Source organism: Balaenoptera musculus, chromosome 16 (assembly GCF_009873245.2).
Source record: "Balaenoptera musculus isolate JJ_BM4_2016_0621 chromosome 16, mBalMus1.pri.v3, whole genome shotgun sequence".
Taxonomy (NCBI): domain Eukaryota; kingdom Metazoa; phylum Chordata; class Mammalia; order Artiodactyla; family Balaenopteridae; genus Balaenoptera; species Balaenoptera musculus.
Window position 1 is genome coordinate 42,293,992 of NC_045800.1, and position 23,522 is coordinate 42,317,513.

General features: G+C 33.6%; 1 protein-coding gene across 17 annotated transcripts in view; it reads right to left on the reverse strand.

The window, feature by feature from the left end:
• Positions 1 to 23,522, reverse strand: part of PCDH15 (protocadherin related 15) — a 747,310-nt gene that overhangs the window by 309,584 nt on the left and 414,204 nt on the right. For 15 of the 17 annotated variants that reach the window (XM_036828599.1, XM_036828600.1, XM_036828598.1 and 12 more), the window contains one exon: positions 8,473 to 8,679. In XM_036828599.1, coding sequence (XP_036684494.1) covers positions 8,473 to 8,679 — 207 coding nt within the window. Of the gene's footprint in view, positions 1 to 3,216; positions 3,238 to 8,472; positions 8,680 to 23,522 lie in introns of all 17 variants that reach the window. The other 2 variants (XM_036828596.1, XM_036828597.1) reach the window with 1 other exon arrangement.

A 23,522-nucleotide genomic window follows, 5' to 3' on the forward strand; every position in this document is an offset into this window, starting at 1 on the left:
TTATAAATATTGTGCTTGCTCTTTCTTATTTTAATGTTGTAAAGATTCTCCAAGGGGAAACATAATATTATTTTAATTAAAACATTTCAGATGATTAGATTCAAAATATATGAATTGACACATGTGTCTGAAAAAAGGGTTTAGAAAAAAATGATATATACATAAAAAGGAAGTGATTGCAAATGTTCAAAACACAGGTAATTAACTAGGCCTTGGAAATCCTTCACAATCTTATTGCCATCTCTGAAAGATAAGGTATTAATCTCTGCAATTCAGAGAAAGAACAAAGACATAAAATGGGAAGGCTTGGATTGGCGTTTGCATAGTGGAATAGCAAGGAAGGTGCAGCAAATAAAATGGGAATGTTGAGAGAGAGTGGACTACCAGGAAGGCTGTGAAAAAATAGGAACAGGGATGATACAGCGAGGTAAGGTGTTTTACAGATTATGGCAACTTTTAAAATATTATGGTGTGAAATGTGATTTAATATCACAGATTTCTAAGTCTGATATCAAAGGCTGAGGGCAGAGTAGAGAGCCAGAAATTGTTAAACACGTTGTCGATTAAAATGAAAAAAAAATTAGAACTCATATTTAAAAAATTTCTATGTAGAAGTGAGAAAGTTGAAATGCACGCTACTACATTAAAAGGTTGGCATGATTTGATCCACAAGATACTTTACATCTATCTAAAGTTTCAATATGTGTATACTTCAAATAACCTTGGAATGAATGCTTTCATTTGAACCTGACACAAGTTCTGTATTTGCAATATCTTATTAGGAGATATTATTTAGCTATATCATGGCAGCTTCCTTGTCCATGATTTTGATGTAAGGTCCATGTGCTACATTTATCTCAGAACACTAAAAAAATTAATACTATAGATAATAATTTCCATTGGTCCACTTATTATAAAATAATCAAAGTTGTTAAGAGTTGTAAAAAAATCAAGAGGCTTCACATTGATATTTTCCAATGGGCATTCAGCTGTTTACATTTCAGTGTCATGATTCCAGTTTCTCAGCATGGCTAGAAAGTGGGGTATTTTGGTTAATCAAATATGTTAGTTAATAAAAAGTTAAATTCTTTTAAAAAGTAAATTATAAAATACACATTAAAACATATTTTTAAACCACATTTTTGGGATTCTTATTTTGTTATACTTTAGAGCCAATTGTAATCTAATACAATTATTATTTTTAAATGATCACAAATGTTAGCATACAGTTTCAATTAATTTTAAAAAACCTAAATAAATATGAGCGTCTGCCTTTTTAGTGTTTACCCTTGATCTTACCTATCAAGGTAAAATCACTAGGCTTTTAAATTCATATATTTTTTTCTGTTCTCTGAATGTACCAACAATGGTGCCAACAAACACAGCTTCTTTTACTCATATAGTTACACTACGAGTAATCCAAGCTGAGCAAGTTTTGCTATGTGATTTGCTTGCCAAATAGTTACTTCTTTCCTTTTGTTCAAATCCTTCAGTCATTCTCTACTTCCTTTATGACTAATCCTCTCTCAATTTCTCTTCTTCCTTTCAACTGTAGCTTCTGTTAGTAAATTTGTTAGATATATTCATTCATATACTCACCACGTTTTAAGCATTTTTTTAATGTCAGGTACTGAGATAGTGCAATACTGTAATGAGTGTTGGGTTGTAAACCAATGTATGTATATGTGACTGTAGTATGATTGTGTCACAAACCACACTATTTCACAAATTTATGAAAGCGACAAGATTTTCATTGCCAAGCGATTCCCATTCAAAGATGATATACACACCAGGACTTCATAAACAGGCTCTCTCATATTTGATAACCAGAAACACTAAAGTCCTTTTGATAATTTAATTGTCTCCATTTCAAGTCCTTTTATAAAAACTAGTTAGGGACTAAAATAACAGCCCAGAACTGCAGGCTGTTTTATGTAAAAAAAATAACATAATGCATAATGTTAGTATTGTACATGGCATCTTACAGCTTTTTCCAATCTGCCTTGCACAGTTAATTTCTGATTAAAATATAACTTTTGAAGTTTACTAATATTTAAAATAATAACCTTCTAAAATTTATATATGTATATAGCATGCATAGATGCTATTCGTAAATGTCTGGGTATTTAAGTATAAGAATTTAAGAAGGCAGATTTGGAAATGTTCAGCCGGTTATCACTCAAAGTTTAATACCTTAGATTCATTTGTAAGGATAATACTAGTTTCAGGTGTGGTGTACTATGAGTGTAAATGGAAGATAATGCTCTGGCTAATTATTCTGATAGGGACTATATTTTATGTAGTCCCTGTGTCTATAAATTTATTTTAAATAAATACTAGTTTTCTAAATCAAAATATACACAGAGGGCTGATTAATATAACAATCTTTTTCCCTAACATAAGGAAATATTATTTTACTCTAAAGTATACATTCAGTATATACCAAAAGCAAAATATATTACTTTGTTAATTTGTGTATTATTTTCTGGGAGTGTAAAACAAACTCTGATATTTATTCACAGCACAAATAAAGTGAATGCACAAGTAAACACATATACAAACACAAAGGTAAACTAACACATGAATGTAAAATTTAAAAATCTCATCATATAGAAGAAATATATTCAAATATGACAGTCTATTGGATTTAAAACCAATTTTGGGTTTCCAATGAGACTCAAAAGATGACATCACACATACATACACACACAAGATTATATGCATCCTCATATATATGCACATACAACACAGAAAAGTATATGTGCACATACATACATATGCATACTTATGCGCATAAATATAAATTACAAAGCATAACAAGAAAATGACAAAAAAATTAATCTCATCTGCCAATTTGAATTAGCTGACAGTAGTTCTCTGAAGTACCTTGTTCAAAAGGCTTCGACCCTAAGATTAGAATTTTTCTAAAAGAATGCAATGATGAATTATTAATGCTTCATGGGCTAAAAAAATTAATAATTAAATAATGTTTAAGTTCACATGCAGTTTGGATTCTCCACAATTTCATACTACTATAACCAATAATATGATGTAATAAATTTAAATTACATATATATTTTAATAGTTTTAGGTCTTTATAAGTGATAATGAAGTAATTGCCTATTTTTTTTTTTTTAGTAGAAAGGAAAAAGAACAAGGAAATGAACCACAGCAATTAACAAAAGAGCAAACACAAAATTAACACCTAGTACCTACAGGAACTCCACCAGGTGGAACCTATATGCAAATTAAACGTTAAATTAAAAAATGTAAATATAAATGACCACAAATATATATATGGCATACAAGTGTACACTAGTAAAACACCAATGAACCACAAAACAAACAAACAAAAACCTTTTCCAGTTCATTTAAACTAACAACTTTTTCGAAGGTGTATTTTTTTCTTAGTATTTTGACACATCATAGCATATATATGATAGTATAACAATATTTATAAAGCATATAAGTACATTATACCTTTACAAGTGTATTGTATTAAATTTCAAGGATACCTTTATTTTGAAACATAGCACTATATAGGGATGCAAACTGACTTGGAATTATAAGTGGATCATTGCCTTTCTGCAAGCCAAATGAATAACCTCTGTTGATTATTATTCCCTGTTATTTTTTTATAACTAGAATTCAATAAGCAACTTTTAGTGGTTCTGCCACTGAAAACCTGGTGGTTTCAGACAAGCCTCTTTTGCATTACCTGCTCTATGTATATTCTGGACTATTATGAAACTGTGAAGTAAGAATGGTTGAAAAAAATTATAAATATGATTCATATATATATTACATATGCATGTATAAATATATATTAATATCTATATATCTATAGGAAGGAACATTAGTACAAATATTTTTGTCTACTTTCTTTTTCAGTTTTACTGCGACCCTTAATATTCCTTCTGACTCAAATTCTAAACTGCTAATAACACTGCAAATCACCAATCTCTGCTACTAGTTCCTAAAACTTTGTCTTACTTTCTACTGAATTGAAGGAAGAAAACAACTTCATTTTTGGATAAACAGATCCAAGTCTGTCCCCTTCTTGGCATCTGCCCTGTGGCTTAGCTGTGCGCAAGAAAACCAACTCCTGGAATGACTACTTCTCTTTTCATGCCTGATGCTTTATCTCCGTTTCTGTTGGTAATACCTGTATGAGGTGATGTGTCTTTGTCCTTATTCTTAAATCCTTTATCCTTATGCTGATTAATTTCACTAATTCTGACATTCAAAAACTACTAGAATTTACCATGTAGTATAATTCTTGCCTGCAAACTAAAAGGGCCTTGAAGTTTTCTTTTGTTAATACAGATCTTAAAATAACCTAGCAATGAACATATTTTACTTTTGAGAAGTAAAGAGCACTTGGCCTGGAAAAAAAATATGATTCAGAAGGACATAAATTCATCTTCAAACACATCAATGACTAATCTAAAGATTTATTCTGTATACTGGCAAATGGAAGATATAAAGAATAATGGTTGAGTTACAAGAATGTTAGTTTCAACTTAATGTGAAGAAGAGCTTTCTAGTAATTAGTTCTCCAACCACGGAATGGGCCATATTGTGAAACAGTTAATTCAATACCATTAGAACTGTTGATACATATGCCAGATATTCTCATTCCTTTACTTGTGCCTGAACTTATTAGTTTATTAAACAATTACTAGAACATACTAAGTTCTGGGAACTGTATTAGATCTTCATGATACAAAAGTTATTAAGATCTAGGACCTATCCTCAAGGGATTTAAATTCACTGAGGGAGAAAGACACACACAATGATGTAAATATAACTTTAGAGAAATTCACCAAAAAGAGACATGCAACTCAACTGAGAGAATGCGTAATCTAGAAAAGATTCTTAAATGAGGGTATGCCTGAGCTGAATTCCAAACACTGAGCATGTTATTCAAGCCAGTTCATGTAATGGAAGAAGAAAGATTTCAAAAAAGAAAATGTAACAAACAAAGGTAATTAGATAAGCAGTAGTTTGGTGTAACGCATGAAACTACAAGTAGTTGCTAAATGTAATAGGTGAAGCAGAAATTTTCAGAAAACGGGGCTGCATAAATGTTCAGGTATCAAGTAGCAGAAAACCATGCACATAGGCTTGAAATTTCTTCTGCAGCAAGTCATGAAAGTATATTAGGTAGAAGTGTGATATAGTAAGATTTGAGCTTTGAATAAAGCACTCTAGTGGCTGAGTGAAAGATGGTTTTGAGTAAGAAAAAAAAATGGGAGCAAGAAGATTAGGAGGCAATTTTAATAAAAGACAAATAGGTTGTAAGAGTGGAGAGAGAAAAAGAGAGTCAAGAAATATTCAGAGTACAAAACAGGAAGAATTTAAAGATTTCTTAATTGTCTTGAGTAAACAAAAAAATCAAGGATGCCTCTTAGGTTTCAGGCTTGAGCGGCACAATGAAGCGTAACATCAATTCCTGAAGAATGGATTTTAATATAACATTTCACATAGTATAGGAAGTTGGATTAAATGATGTTTAACATTCTATGGACTTATTTAAAGTATAGATATATCGAAGTTGTATATGATATTTTAGAAAAATTTGCCACTAGGGATTAGATATATTTGTTCAGTTTCTAGGCACCTAATGACAATCACTCACTGCAGATGATTTTAGAAAGAGGATGGACCTAAATAATAAACAAATGGCCAGATAGACATTGTTTAATCACTTGACATTTCTATAAAACATAGTAATTATGCCACTCTCCACGCACATGGCTTTATCTAAGTGAAATTTTCTCTCCCTCCCCATCCCCACCAGCCCCAAGTGAAGGAGCAGGCCAAGGTGGAAGTGATTGCTACCATATATCTTTTTGGGTCACTGGCATTTGAACAAAAGGCTGCAACTGGTAAATATAAGGCTCATAGTGCTATGCAGCTATCACAGGGTAGAACCAACAGTCAAGCCCAGGTAAGCTAACTCCAAAGCACAAACTCTTAAGAACCACAATGTGCTGTCCCATCCCTTGGAAACATTTAGAGTATTTAATAGGCTAACTGAACTGTAAATCTTCAAGAGCAGAATTCTAAGTAGTGTTTTCCAAAGGTTTCAGACCCAGGAGCTCTCTCCACCCTAACTCAGTAATACCTTGATGTCCCACTATCCTTTACAAAGTCCCTTAGAATGCAATTTTAACATTTGTAATTTTAAAGTGAATGACAATCCAGAAAAGTAAGAATGTATGCAAGCAAACATAGGGCTTAGTATGCAACCACTAAACAATATAAATGCACCAAGAAAGTACAAATACATAAATTTTGCCATTAGGGAAAAACTAAAACTACATTTTTTTTTTTTTAGGATTTAGCTTGTGCCAACCACTGTGTTCATGAAGGTGTGACTTAAACTATTAGAAATTTCCAAACTGACTAGTCACTGCTTAAAATATGATTATGCATTTAAATTAAAAACATGAAATAAAATCCACACCAAAATATGTGGGACATAACTGGGCCTACAAAATATATTAGCTTAGCCAGGATAAAACTTCTTAAGGTGGTTCTGTGAATTTTCTAGTGAGTATTCACTAAATGACCTGTGACTCATGAAACACATTAAACTTCAGGAAATCCCTAAACACTCTGTGATGTGGGATGTGAAATTGTGTATGTATATGCACTTTTCTAGGAAGAAAGTCTATAGCATTAACAGCTGTTATCATAATCAGACTACAGTCAGACTGTATAAAATAGAAAGGGGCTATCTAGACTAGTGATTAAAATCAATGACTTTATTTCCATTAGACCTTGGCTCAAGGTCTAACTCCACCATTTACTAATTCTGTGATCAGAGTAAGGCATTTAAAATTGCTTCAAATTTAAGGCACTTAAATTGCATTTAAATTTCCCTTTGTGCAATATGCAAAATTGCATCTATTATGTTTGCTGTGAAATTTAAGGAAATTAATGCAAGATAAATCATTTACTATATTATCTGGCAGGTATTAAGAACTCAGTGTGAGTTAGCTATTGTTAAAACACATGATGAAAGAAAATGGGAGAGACTAAGAAGGGCAAAAAACGTAGGATGAGGAAAAAAAAAGAAAGCAGAGAAAGATATAAAGAGTAAAATAAAACACCTGGTGAGAAGAAGTGGAGTGCACACAAGAGTTATCACAGCCTCTGCTAAGGGTTACAAAATTTTTCTAGAAAGAAAAAAAAAAAAAATCTGGAAGTGCCCATGTAATTTACTAAACTGATGACAAAATTCCATGTAATGAGATTTTGGGGGATGTTCTGAGCTGTGCTGTCTAATTAGCGACATGTGACTATTCACATTTAAAATAATTCAAATTAAACAAAATGTTAAAATTATGTTTTCAGTCTAGTTACATTTCAAATGCTCCATAGCCACACAGGGTTAGTGGCTACCGTGTTGGACAGAACAGCTACAGAATATTTCCACGATCACAAAGTTTTATCAGATGCTATCGAAATGGGAGACACTTCTGGGTCAGGACTTCGTAAGTTGCAAGTGACAGAAATCAGACTTAATGTATGTTAAAACAAAAAAAGATATTTGGGGAAATACCGTGGTAGGTCAGAGACTAAAATGAAAATCTTTAGGGATTAATATAGATCTGGGGATATTACAGCCTAAAAAATTGGGACTCGGTAGGACTCCTTTCTGTATGTCTCTGTCAGGCTTCATTCTCTCCCAATGACAATGGGCTTTCTCTATGATGTCAGCAAACTTGGTTACAATGGCTTCAGATTCATTTCCACTTCTTTAATACATGATGCCAAAGTCTTCCAGTTCCAATTTTGTTTTCCATTCAATTCCTGGGAGGACTTTGACTGGACTGGTAAAAATTTTCTGTCCACTCTTGCAGCAATCACTCTAGCTAAGGAGGTAAAATACTCTGATCTGCCCAATCTGGACAATTTCCCACTCCTTTAGTGAGTGTCAGTACCAGAAAATCAGAGGACAATGATGCGTGGAGTGGAAGAGTGTTAGCATCAACACAGCCACTGGCAAAAGTGTGAGCGGGTCAGCTGCCCCAAAATGTGTGTTCTTTAATAACATAATGTCAGAAAAGTCCCCCAAATCACGCTCCAGAGCTACCTTCATGATTTTTTATACTTATTGTGTAATGCCATTATTTTTTCCTATTAATATTACATAGTTTAAAGCCAATGTTAATTAAAAAGACTGCCCTCGTACTTTAGCAAACTGCAAGTGAAACATTCATTTTCTTCCTTATACTGAATATCTGTAAACTGAAAAAGAACAGTTGCTGAATTCAAATTTACTTTTTCTTATAAAAACCTTGATATGGAATTAAATTACAACCCTAAGACTCTCATTTATACTGATTTTTTTCTCTATTCTATAGCTCATGCAACCATGTCTTTGTAATGTCTCCCACTGGCATAAATATAACAAGAGATGTGTTAGCAAAATAAGAACAAATATTATATTTAACTTACATCTTCTATATCCTTGTCCAGAGCTACAATTCTTAGAGGGGTGGTCAAATTCACACTGTCAGAAATAGTTGCTCCAACTGGGGCAGATTCCAGAATATAGCCTTGATAACTGGGCATTGTGAAATATGGGCTCTGATTGTTTTCATCCAGTATTTCAATATGCAGACTGGCAAAAGCAGGAAGAGGATGACCATTGTCCTGTTCAGCCTAAAAAAGAATATAAAAGATTAAAACATTGTATGTTATGGAATCCTTTTGGGGTGCTATTTTTCATACTACATGTAGGAATTCTCTTTTAATCTGGTATCATTACAGAAAGAAGAACTACTTTAAAGTAAAGGACCCTTAGAAAACATGAGGAAATAAAAGTCCAGAGAGGCTTCATCAATTTTTCTTTCCTGTACTCAAACCCAGTGTATATTTCAAAAAAAAAAAAAAAACAAATCATTGCAATAAACTTTTGTATCTGTCATGGCATATTATTAGAAGAAATAACAGCACTTAAATACATTTAGATAGAAAATTGAGAAGCGAAGATATTTGAGTGAATTGCTGATAAAATATTTAAATAAAAGACAGAGACAAATATTCATAACTCAAATAACGCATTGTGTTTATTTTTGCCTCTTCCACGTCTTCTTGTTCCACAGTAGTAATTAAATCCCCAAATAATTCATAATTCTACATATAATTAATAGATTAAAGCTACACTTGTTGCCCACGAAAAGTCCTCTAAAGAATCTTATATGGGACAGAGAAAATTTCAATAAATTATTTTTAGTAGAAATGGAAATGTAAACATTATTTAACCATAAATATGTTATTCAAGTAAAATTAATATTCCTGTATTAGGAGTATGTTTGTTTTCTTGTTTTTTTCCTCCTATTCAGTTTAAAAATTTGATGACAATTTATATTTCCAATAAATTTTCTTAGGAAATCTCCACATGGTCATGCTATGAATGGGTGAACACCAACCCTTAACACCAACTCTTGACTTTCTGTTTTTGAAAAAATGCATCTTACTGTATAGCAATCCAAAAATTTTATTTAAGGGAAGATTTTGTCACAACTGATTTCTAGAAAATCTCTTCCAAACTTTAGAAGAAATCATTAACATAATTCAATAGTATATATATATATATATATATATATATATATATATATATATATATAAATAGATTCAAAATCTGTCATTTTTTTAATTGATATGTTCCCCCATTGCTGCAATAGTTGTATTTTGAAATCAACTAAAAGTTAAATATTTTATTTTAAATCCTGGAGTGCTTTCCTACATGAAGCAGTGACATTTGGCCATGAAGGTTTACAAGCAGTTCAGATAGATATCTCTGATTGTTCATTATTGGGCTTCTGGAAGATAATTTTTCACTTTTTTCTAGTTGTAATTTTTAGTGTTTCTATCAACTGAGAGGGTATGCGACAAATCACAGTAATGTTTGGCAGAACCAGTGAGTTTGCACCAAGAAAAATCACTTCATGTTATTAGTAATATTAAAAAAAATTTGAAATATAATTTATGCTAATTACTGCATTGCAATTATGGTAATTAATAAACCCATTGTTAAATAATATTATATAAAGCATTGTTTAGAAAAAACTACTTATCTTTGTTTTTTAAATATTTTGATAACTCTATTTCAATATATTAGATTTCCTTTATAACGTTATATAGTTTATTTTATGCATTTAAATTTTCATCTGAGAACAGACTGCTAGAGTGGTTAATGGTACAAAATGTTTATGAGCCCCTGCTCTGCATTAAAGACGATACTCCTGGAATAATGTGTAGCCTTTTCTGTAACTTTGTATCCTTCACTCATAACCATATGTGCTCCTGACCATCAGCATGGATAAGCTGTTTCTGTATCCAGTGGTTGTGATTAATTTGTGCTGAGACATGGATGTGCTTCTAGGAGTCCCCTCTGTGACATACAGCAGGCTTTCTGGACACAGTTGACCAGGGGAAAAGGTACAGTCCACGACTAGAAAACATCATCTTTCACTGTAGGAAACTAATTGGTCCATAATGGGTTCCAGCCCAATGACCTGGATCTAATTGAATCAGGAACAGTTCACACATGCTAGTCATTTTGAACAGAACTTTTTCTCTCTCCCTTTATTTTGTATCTAATTGTTCTGAAAGTCATTATGTTATGTCCTGGACATACTAATAATGCTATGAAAAGTCACAGATTTTATCATTTGTCCCCTTCCTCCAATAAACACACGCAATTTATGGATGGTGAGAGGAAAACAAAAAGCAAATTGTGTAACAATGAAGGAAGCTTTTATTTTACATTCAGCTCATATGTTAATTTTTACTGCAAGCTGGGAAGCCAGGAAAACACGTATTATTTGCATGATGGAAACAAAGTGATCCAACAAAAAGAGAAAGAAAACTCAAATTAGATCTATGGAAACAGTTGATTTGCCCATATCTTTAAAAATAACATGTAAAGACTCTGTCTATTATTTCCCTAACATTAGTTTGTTGTTAATATGAGTAATATTTTTGGATTGCTACTACATATTTTGTCCTCTTTGGGGTGTTTTCTATGTGCTAACCACGTATCTGTCCCCAAAGTCCACATTCTTAATCTCTATGCTATTTTGCCCCTCTAAATATGAAAACATATACTTTTGTGTTGATGCAAAAATAGAAACGTCAGTTTTATGTTTAAGGCCACACCACATGTAAGTCACAGACAGAGTAGGGCCCAGACTCAGGTCTCCTGATTTATGAGAGCCTACACAGGGAAATTCACCACATGATTCTCTAATTTAGAGAATGCAAATGAACATCCAAATATAAGATTGATGGGAAAAATTAGTGGCAGGAAAGAAAATTAGTAAAGTAGATATTCCAGGTTGAATTAGAGATAAAATATGTCACTTAAAACAAATTATCATGCTTTTCTCTTTAGAAGGTTCATGCACGAAACCTATCATCCAATCCTCTCTTCTGTATAATATAAATAGAAATTCTCAAAAGTCTTACTTATTCTGTTCCCCTGTAGTCGCTAGTAAATGAGATGAGAAGCATAAAAAAGCAGGTCAAGTGAAACAAGGTAGTATTTAAAAAATCATCTAATCCCATAAGACAACCTTATTTATATCTACAAAGTCTGTACTTAAAATTAAACATTATATTTAAAAGCCAGGTTTTGCTTGGAGAATTTCTGGGCATGAGTCCCATTTTCAGTAATGAGACCAAAGTAAAACTAAAGCCAAAACAGGAGAAGTATACAAAATATACTATTTAGTTACTTTGGAGAGCAAAACATTAAAAGAAACAAGCTACTCCATTTTCAATATTAAGACAAGAAAATATTTATAACCTCTTAGCTCCTTGAACCAGAGGACGGAGAATACAGACTAACTTTTGTCCTACTGGCTTGTGGCAAGCAATGTAACAAATTCCATGATCTCTAGTATGAACCCTTTAAAGGAGATACAACAATTTAGGGGAAAAAAAGAAAATAGGAAAGATTATCAAGACACTTAAATACATTCTAGGAAAGAAGAAATAAATAACTTTTTTCCTGGAAAGTCAGGAATTATTTATTATGCATCTATAGTGTCCACTTTTTACATTTTTGTGTTTGCTTTTGTCTACACTCATTCTTCCCAATTTTTCCTAAGCCCACTTCAGTTAGGCTTTTGCCCCCACCACTCAAATACAGCTGTTCTTGTCAAAATTACCAGTAATTCCTACATTGCTAAAAGCAATATTTATTTTTAATCCATATCTTACTTAACCTACCTTCAGCATTTAAAACATTATTCACTAGTCTTTCAAGACAACACTCTCTCTTGGTTTTCTTCCAATACTACTATCCGTTTCTTCTCATTCTCATTTTCTGGTTTCTCCTTTCTTCTCCAACTTAAAATTGGGGTGGCCCTGGAGTCAGGTCTTAGTCATCTTCTCTTCTTCTTACTCACTTCATGCTAATCTAGTCTAATCTCATGGTTTGAAAAATCTCAGTAACTAACCCTAAATAGACATTTCTCCAAAGAAGACATACAGATGGCCAACAAATGCTTGAAAATATGCTCAACATCACTAATTATTAGAGAAATGCAAATCAAAACTACAGTGAGGTATCATCTCACACTGGTCAGAATGGCCATCATTAAAAAATCTACAAACAATAAATGCTGGAGAGGATGTGGAGAAAAGGGAACCCTCCTACACTGTTGGTGGGAATGTAAATTGGTACAGCCACTATGGAGAACAGTATGGAGGTTCCTCAAAAAACTAAAAATAGAACTACCATATGACCCAGCAATCCCACTCCTGGGCATATACCTGGAGAAAACCGTAATTCAAAAAGATATATGCACCCCAGTGTTCATTGCAGCACTATTTATAATAGCCAGGACATGGAAGCAACCTAAATGTCCATCAACAGAGGAATGGACAATGAAGATGTGGTACATATATACAATGGAATATTACTCAGCCATTAAAAGGAATGAAATAGTGCCATTTGCAGAGATGTGGATAGACCTAGAGATTGTCATACAGAGTGAAGTAAGTCAGGAATAGAAAAACAAATATCGTATAACATCGCTCATATGTGGAATCTGGAAAAATGGTACAGATGAACTTATATTTAAAGCAGAAATGGAGACACAGATGTAGAGGACAAACTTACGGATACCAAGGGGGGAAGGGAGGGGATGGGATGAACTGGGAGATTAGAATTGACATATATACACTACTATTTATAAAATAGGTAACTAATGAGAACCTACTGTATAGCACAGGGAACTCTACTCTATGCTCTGTGGTGACCTAAATGGGAAGGAAATCTAAAAAAGAGGGGATATATGTGTATGTATAACTGATTCACTTTGCTGTACAGCAGAAACTAACACAACATTGTAAAGCAACTATACTCCAATAAAAACTTTTTAAAAATGTCAGTAAAATAATGACTCCCAATTTCTATCTCCAGCTTGGAGCTCTGAAAGTCCAGAACCTATACACAACTGTATAGGTAATAACTCTGCTTAAATAATAACTATATAGTTATTATCTAATTATTATAGTTATTATGTAACTACAGTAATAATTATTTTAAAATAACTATTAAATAATGTTTATTAGATACCTGATATCTAATAAACATTTCAAATGTAACCGCTGAAAAAATGAAATTCTCATCTCCCACCTCACAAACCTACTCCACAAACAGTCTTTTCCACTTTAATAGCAGCTCCATTCTTCCAGTTGCTCAGGCCAAGAACCTTGGAGTCACCTTTACTCCTTGGTTCTTTTCACACTTCACATCTAATCTATGAGGAAACTTTATTGACTATAACTTCAAAATATATGCAGGATCTAACTACTTCTCACCTCCTCCACTGTTACCGCCCTGGTAGGGGCCAACCTACCATCATCTGCCACCTGGATGATTTAAACTTCTCCATCAGCTTCTACCCTTGCCAGTAGCCCATTCTTTTATGTGCAGCTCAGTGATTTTGTTAAATATTAGTCAGATCAAGTCACTTCTCTCATTAAAACCTCTCAATGATTTCCAATTTGACTCAAGCCTACGGGATCTGACCTCTTATTGCTTTTATCATATTCTCCTTCTCACTAAATATGCTCTGACCATACTATATGCTGCTCCACTAAAATTCAGGCATATTCTTACCTCAGAAACCTTGCATTGGCTGTTCCCTCTACCTCAAATGCTATTCCCACAAATGTACACATGAATCACATATCTTTTTCCACATGACCTACATTGACCACCTCATTTAAATTATATCCCCAGCACTGGAATTCACAATGTAATTTGCTTTTTTTATAGAACTTAACAGATAAAATATTTCAAAATCTGTTTATTTATTATACTTGTAATTTATTGTCAGAATTATTCCACTAGAATATAACTTTCAAGATATCATGGATGTGTGACTATTCTGTTAATGTTGACTTCCCAGGCTTATTGTAGTAGCTAACACTGAAGAGTCTGTCAATAAGTACTGAATGAATAAATGTTCTTTTGGTAAGAAAGCCACACACTACTGGAAAAGCAAATTATGCTGTAATGAAAAGGTGGCTTAGCAGAGTGATATTTGTCTCCCAGTCGATAGCTAACCAACTTCACAACACCTGTTAAGTCCCTTACCCTCCCTTAATCACAGTAAATGACAATTTACAAGACATCTTGATTGTGTGATAACAATACATTCAAATTCAATTCAAATGCATTCAATTGTGTGATACAATATATTCAAAATACTTAATACTTAAATACTTAATTCAAAAATGCCTTGCAAGAAAATGTCTTGCTCAATAACTGTTAGTTGTATTATTGTTATTAAAAATAGTTTAAAGAAAATCTCCTGCTTGGAGTGATAGATGGGGTAAAAATTTAAAAGTTTTTTAAAAATTAATAATTTATGTTTCCATCTTCTCATTTGATAATATATAATCAATGGATTTTATACTCCAAGAAATATTTCATGTCATCAAACTTAAGAAGAAAAAACAAGTCTTATGTTAATGTAATTAACTGTAGTTTTATTTTAAAATGTAAATTAAATATTGCAACTAAAAAGGTAAAACCACACTTTAGTCTTGATAATTCTGATAATTTTGCATTTTTCCTATATTTATATTTAAAAATAAAAATGGAATTATATTGTATGTAAAAAAAAAAAATGTCCTTTCTCTATGCTTCTGTAAACCTAACCCTTTATTGCAACAAATGTCTGAGCATCATTCTTCTCTAGACCTTTAAATTCTATGAGAGGGTAAACACTGTAAATTTGTCTGTTTCATACATTGCTAAATGTTTGGTCAGTTCCTGGTATATGGAAGAATTCAAAAATAGGTTTGTTGTGAATTTTGTGTATTTTCAATTTCAATAGGCTATGTATATCTTTGCTTTACATAAATATTTTCTACAAATAAAATGAATGTGCCATGATTTTAATCCCCATTTTACAGATATTTACAGAGGGGTTGTCTTGGACATTAAAATGAAGCAGAAATAAATTTTTGTGAATGTATAACATGAACACCTTAAGTTATGTGAGTGCCATCTTTATTTGTGCATTTTAAAGGTTTTTCATATCTAACCAAGCTTACCTACAGATAATTGGTACTGATATGCATTCCTGCCAGTCATATAAAGATATATAAAGGGCCACAACCTATCCTCCTCACTCACCAATTGTGGTTCCCTGTTAATAGGAATGAGGGTTGTGAATAGGTGATCTACAGTCTTCCAGAATTTATCAACATTTACCTATAATACATATATAAATAAGCTGATATATATTTTTAGATATGGGGAGGTTTTTAAAATGGGCAGTGGTTTAAACAAAGAGATGTTTGCTCTGATTTGCTTTGTTTTTCACTTAGCGCATGACTTAGACACATTTTCTTGTCAGACTGAGGCAAATTGATTACTTTAGCAAGGTTCTGACTGAGTACACTCTTATAGTGCATTAACACACTTTGTTATTTGCCAGTTTTCTTGCCTCTCCCTCCTATTAAACTATAGTCTTTAATCTCTAGTTCTTAGGACCTGTTTGACCAATTTTTACAAACATCACATACCTTAGGAAGGAAGGGGGATGGTGGGGAGGCGAGGGGAGGGGAGAAGAGAAACAAGGAACAAAGTATGGATGAAAGGAGGAGGGAAGGAAAACAAATGGCAAAGCCATTTCCCTATATACCAGAAGCAAATGACAGGTAACTTTCAAAAATTATGGCAAACAGATAGAGCAGTGGTTCTCAAACTTTAGTTTACACAAGACTCAGCAGGAAAGCCTATTATAAAGCATATTCCCACATCCTCCCCACAAAGATTCTGATTCATATATCTTGGACAGGGATAAGAAATCTCCCTTTTTATCAAACTCCTTGGGTGGTTATAATGTGAGTACTTTGAGAGACACCCTCTGGGTCTGGCTACTTCATGCTTGAGCTACGCCCACACTCAAATTTCTGGAAAATCTTTCTTTGTAGTCTTATTGGTTAGCAAAGATGACCAGTAAGGCTCCATGACAATACTGTATATCCAAAAATACACTGGTGTCATGTAGCAGACTTAGCTAGCTTCTGGTAATTGATGCTACATATAATACTACTATCAAATGGGCAGGTTGAGTGCCACTAAAAATGTTTTATGATTGTAGCATAACAAAGGATTGCATGTATATAAATGTGAATATTCTGCACATAATAAATTCAGTCTGTTACTGTTCATATGTCAAGATCAAATCTTCTTGACATTTCATTGTTCTTAATTAATTGAAATTTAATTATGGATTATTCTATGCACACACACACATATGTATGTACATATTTCTGATTATGTTGCTCTCAAATGAAAGATTCTTCCATGTTTTCTAAGAAAACCTAAGAAGTGGGAATATTGACAAAACCTTCCATCCAGTTCTCCACCTGGAAACACTGCTAAGGTCTTTGACTAGGTTAGTTGACTAAGTTAGGGTTTTATATAAGATCTAGGGAATATTCATTTGTGTATGTGGACCTATAAATTTTATCTCACATTTCACCATACCCCAATGAAAATAAGACCGAAAGTTCTGGTGTCTGATGGAAAAGTACTACAGGGAAAATCTTCATTTAATCTTTATGGAAACTTCTACAACTGCAGGCTCAATCAGGACCTCTGACATGTATTTATTTACTTATTTGTCTGTTTCTTTAATTACTATTTTAATTTTATACTGCCTTACCAACTTCCCAAGTGATTTTAAAATATGGTTATATCTCAAATTTAAGTTCCCTGAAAATCACATGGGCATCTTGATTCAGTGGATAGAGCCCTAAAATCTTCCTTTCAAAAACAAGCACATCACAGGATCCTAACATGTCCAATCAATAGACCTTTGAGAATAAATTGCTGTCTAGCATTTTGACTCCTCTCACATGTTTGTAGGCAGCTGTTACACTCAAAAAAAGCCAAGGTGGAACACCTTAGGTCAATTCTGCTCTAGCCTTTTATGCAAGCTGCTACTGTTTTCAGCCTTTAAGTAAAGTCTCAAATTTCAGTTTGGACCTGAGGGTGGGAAGTAAAAGTGGAGGAACCTCACTTATATAAGGGAGTTCTCCACAGGATCCTGTTCAGCTCACTAAACTCTACAAGGGCTGGGGGTTGAAGCCCCAGTGACTGTAAAGGGTTACATTTCCCTTTTTTGTACATACATTTTTCTTTTGGAACGTCTTAGGGAGAGATGGCTGTGGTAAGCCTGTGTTCCCTGGATCAAAGATCATATTAATATTGCCGACTAATTAATAATTAAAATAAGTGCATTCTATTGCTTCTTGACCCTTCTTATACTATTATATTGCTTTACAACCTACAGAAACTTCATTTATTTAAACTTTACTACTCTAAAAATTAAAGAATACATAGTCTGACAACAGCCTATTTATGACAATTACTAAAAATATTTAAGAACTTGCAAAACATAAAATAATTTATCAGATAAAACACAAAGAATTGTCTTGTATCTTATACAACTGATTTGTTTGTAATGCCGTAAGCATAGCGAAAGAGTGCATTTCTGTCTGGAAATAAAAACATTTTCTGTTTGAGAAAAAAGAAAATATATCTTTACTAGGCAGACTATAAACAATGCACTCCCAAAGGGGTTTATAATATGACAACAAAATAATACTGACACACTTCCCATCTAGAAAATATTTTTAAAGTATATTCTATCTTCATTTGATGTAAGAATATGCCCACTGTGTTTATAACTTATTGCAGTGAATACATGAATCCTTGGAGCTTCTGTATATTTTTCAATAATAAAAATCTTTCTCTTTGCTTAGAGCTTGAGATATAAACTGACACTAGAATGACTAAGGCAATTTTGAATAATTTAAAGAAGAAAAACCCAGTTGCTCCCAGAGAGACCACAGATTCAGAAAACTCCTGCCAAGCACAGATATATCACACTATTTGGCTGGTGGTTTGAACATGAGAATCATCTTGGCTATAAATAGCACAGTGAGCCAGAGACAAAATTATGATCGTGATGGTGTAGTAACTTTTTTCTGGAGTGCTTCTAATTCATGTTGTAGTCCCCTTATTTTGCCCTGCCCTTCACTTCCTCAACCAGCAAATGTCTATGCTGGATTCTGATTCCATTCCCACAGAGTATTCTCTCCACTAGGAGAAAGCTCTCTCCTAAGGTGCCTTTGTGAACTGGTTGACTGGAATAGTCCATCCTGGAATATCTGAATTTCAAAAAAACATCAGTATACAAAAAAAGTCTGTCTCTAAGTGGGTTATTTTTCAGAGCCTGGAAAGTAATGAGAATGGGAGTTTCTCCTATGTACTAGTCTGTTCTTGAGAAAAAACTAGTGAGAAGACCTGTTTAGCTTTCAAGTCTTTAGATATTCCCTTTTAATTTCATTTTCTATGCAACAACCAAGAAGCCTATGAAGAAAGATTACTTGAGAACATTCATGTAGGAGGGTTAAGGTAGTTTCTGTGTGTGAAGTGGGGAGATACGGCAAGGTCTGCTCAGAGTGTCTTCCATGTGAACATTCTACAATATTTAGACTTGCTGTTGTACTCTTACAATGACCTTTGCAGACAAGAGGGCCTTGCCAAAATCAAGGGACTGTGATGAGAATGGATAAATTGCTTCTCTTCTTCCAAGCAGTTGCAGCTCACCTTGTGAAGAAGGAAAGAGGCCAAATAAAATATCACTTCTGTGTGTCTTTTGTCAGCTTGCACATTTGGACAGCCACTATATTCAACTGCTGTATTCTATTTCTGTTCTAACCAACCTAGCAGGATGAATAACAACATGAGAAAAGAGGACACCATATATTCTTTCCTTGTATTAATTTCCATAATTGTCATAATAGTCAATTAATTTACCCTAGTACTTAGAATTTGTAGAAATGTGAACAAGCAGGAGTAAATAAAAGGATACAGTGTTCTTTTTGAAGAAACAAACATAATGTTTTATGTGACAATCTACTAAATTGAAAAAAATAGAACGTAAAATTAAAAGATGAACATCTAGCAAATGTATCAAATATGTCAGTAGATTTCTAAAAGTGTATTATTCATTAAGACATCAATGGAGGGATTGTTGTTTCATTACTGATACGAACTAATACCTGAAATTTCTGTGGGATAATTTTCCCTAAAACATATAAAAGACTTTCACTCTTAATGGACTTAAACTTCTTTACCTTATAGATCTTGCTATTGGGCAGAGGAAGTGAGCTTACTTTTCACTTAACTGCTGAACTAAGATGTGAGATATGTGTATTTTATTCTTTCAATGGGAATCCATAAGAATAGGGAGAGGCATATATGGCTAGAATATTTCCAGAATTATGAAAGTATGTCATTTATAGAATTTGTCTTCCTTCCTATGGCTGGACAACATCAGCTCTGATTTTTTTTTTTTTCTTATCATAACCCTGGCTCACTGAAAGATTCTATTCAATCTTTCTCAAAGGGAGCATCTAAGCCCTTCTTCTCTCCTTTTAATTTCTCTATTTGTGTGTGTCTCTCTCTTTTTTTTTTTTTTTTTGATAAACTGACAATCCATACACCACAGCAGAATGATAGTAACTTATACTTCACATTCTCCTTAACAGCTTTAATGAATTTTGATAGCTCTCTCATGTTCATGGGGGATGCCATCCTTTTTATTTTGAGAAGTGATGACCGATGATCTGTGACTTCTTACTCTGTCCGTCTGCCCCTAATACCTGATCTTTCAAATCAACAAAGTTTTCTGTTGGAATTTCATGTAGTGGGCAATTTGTCAACTGGCTTGAAGGCAATATGGAGCAGCATGATCTATTTTTTTGTGTTAGCAATATCTATTGGCAATGTGGGGAGATGGACAGGATGCATGAAAAAGAGGCTAAAATCTTAGAGATCACTTGTGTGAGATGATGGGCCTTGAGGATGAAACCTAGAGAACTGCAGTGGGCATGGAGAGTTGCGGGAGACATTCAAAAGAAATTCCAGATGTATCTGGATAGGACTTGAAAAGTGACTGGATAGGGCCATACAGGAGCTGGTGTCTCAGAAGAACTGGGAACTCCTAGCTTGGGTGACAAGCTGATTGTAATATTATTAATTGAAAGAAAGAAGCCGAGGTTTCAAACGGATGTATATAGTTTACTACGTTAATTTGATGCAATTGCAAAATACTAGGAGTAGTTATTCAGCCAGTACTTGGAAATACAGATGTAGAAATCAGAAGGGAAATATGTCTAAAAGCACAATTTCCATACTTTCCATACCTCTTCCTTGAGGCAGAGCTTTCATACATTTCTGTCTCCTCAACACCAAGCAAAATATCAGGCACTTAATAGGCACTCAGAAAGGATTTGGCAAATTGAAAACTAGCAAATGTCATATGGCTTAAAGACAGTGAATCCTAGTTACCCATTGAATTCCTAAGCAGTAAAGTAAAACTGATATCATTATTCAAATAGAGGCCAAATATTTTCTAGGGTTGTGGCATTAGAGATTCATGTGTAGGATCAAGGGCTGTAGTCGCTGTTCTTGTAGGCCTCAATCATTTCTTGTACACTGTTGTCCTGTGAATCTCAAATTACTAAAGCAAAGTAACTCGCCAGGAGAACTGGCAAATTAACTCTACTATTCAGGCTCACCAGTTTCAATTCTCTGGCTCATTTTCTGTGTAAAACATGTATCTGTTCTTTAGAAGGAGAATTTTTTGTTTGTTTGTTTAAATACAGTCATAAATAGCTTTAAACTGTCTTAATATAGGTATGGCTTTTTTCCAGGGATTGAATTTATTCGAGAAGTTCCTTGCACCTTTATTCTGGGCAGAGACAGGATAAAATTCTATCAAATACATGTACTTTCAAATATATGTATTTAAATGCAATGAAGACGCAGTACCCAAATCCAGCAGCCTTAAAAAGATTTACTGTGCCAGGGAGAAAGCCATTACAAGAAATACGTATTGAGCACTTTTATACATTGTACATGGATAGGGGTATGGGCTTGGGCCAAAATGTTGAAGAAATATATTACAATCTGCCCTCCCTCCTATAGAGGTCAGGGGAAAATAAACAGGCAAATTCTATACAGAATGATCAAAGCCACCACAGGGACTAGTGGGATGCAAGGAGGGGCTTCCGATCAGTGGTCATGCCTTTCCAGAGGAACTGTCTGTCTTAGCATACGAAGCATCAATGAAATATCAGTGTGAATTAGACTGTTGATTAAAAAAAAAAGGAGGAATGATTCAGGAAGAACAGCAAATGCCTGCAGGCTAGAAAGAGCATGGTGAGTTTAAGGCAGTGCAAGTCGTTTAGTATGGCTGGCACAGAAAGTATGCAGGGTGACTGATGAGAGCTTAGGGTTAATTATGCCCATTATGTGGAAAGAAAAGATGTTAAAGGTCAGCCTGCTATGCAGTATAAGTAGGTCAATGAATAACAACATGAAAATCAGAGGGACCATGATACAGTGATATTTGTGGTATCATTGTGACCCTTGCTATTAGTTGTTAACTAAAGAGATTTAGACAGGTACTTCCCTGGTGGCACAGTCGTTAAGAATCCGCCTGCCAATACAGGGGGCACAGGTTCGAGCCCTGGTCCAGGAAGATCCCACATGCCGTGGAGCAACTAAGCCCGTGCGCCGCAACTACTGAGCCTGTGCTCTAGAGCCTGCAAGCCACAACTGTTGAGCCCTCATGCCACAACTACTGAAGCCCGTGCACCTAGAGCCCATGTTCCACAACAAGAGAAGCCACCGCAATGAGAAGCACGCGCACTGCAACAAAGAGTAGCCCACGCGCAGCAATGAAGACCCTATGCAGCCAAAATAAAGAAATAAATTTAAAAAAAGAGATTTAGACAAAAAAATTATGTTTGAGCAACTGAAAGACAGTGAATTATTGATAATTTATCCATTTAATGCTTGTATTAGATGCCCAGAGTATAAATATATAAATTATTAATATTTTTTTAAAAATACTGCACTTCTAATAATGAAGGTGAATGTTCTGGACTTTGTTAGAGACACTCCATGCATGAACTAATTCATCATCATCTAGAATCTAAACTGTGCTTTCATATTTCTATTGCATAATTGTTTTTTGCTGTATAACTATGGTGATCGCATAAACTTTCATCCAAACTGGGACATTTTTGAGGGTGAAAGATGTTTTATGAATAATTACACAAGGACAATAGGCATAAATATGAACTGTCCTGGGAAAACCCAGGACTGGCTATGATTCTTATTCAAAATGTGTGTTTCATTTTAAAGTGTGCTTAAATGATTGCAATTATGTAAAATTTGGAATAGTGTTTTGAAATGGAACACCCTTTTCTCTTTTAATTAGATGTGTTTTAATCCTTTAATATTCTAAAGTTGGTGAACTACGCCATTTTGCCTTCCTAATTTCACCTTTACATTTTTATTTGTCAGTATACTTAGTAAATAACTGGCAGAAATAGATAAAATGAAGATGATAAATTTCTAACTTGTGACTGTTAAATGTGCATACAGCTTTTTAAAGCAGAATTCTTCTTCAAAGTCTAGAAGAGGATACTTCATTTTATTTTATTTTTCCTTAGCTTCCAAAACAGAAATTGGGATCAAGTCCAATAAAAAAAAAATTATGGTCAATGAAAAATGAAGCATTATTAAAATAAGAAAAAGGGAAGAATTTGAAAGACTTACTGCAGAGAACTACCAGATTGTAGCACTTCAATGGATCCTTATACAAAGACACAATACTCAGCTAATATTCAAGCAAGTGGCACATTATTATTCTTACAGATTGATACCTTTGCTTATTATCCCCTTGACTGCACACAAAACACAATAATTTGAATCTAATAATGTCGGTAAAAACTTCCATTAATAATATAAAGTGTTATTAAAACAAAAAAAAATTATCTGTGGCCTGTCCCAATTGATTTTTGTTTCTATAATTGATAGACTGAGTTTCACTATACCTGGGTACACCAGGACAAATGACTTTGATAATAAAGAAAAATAA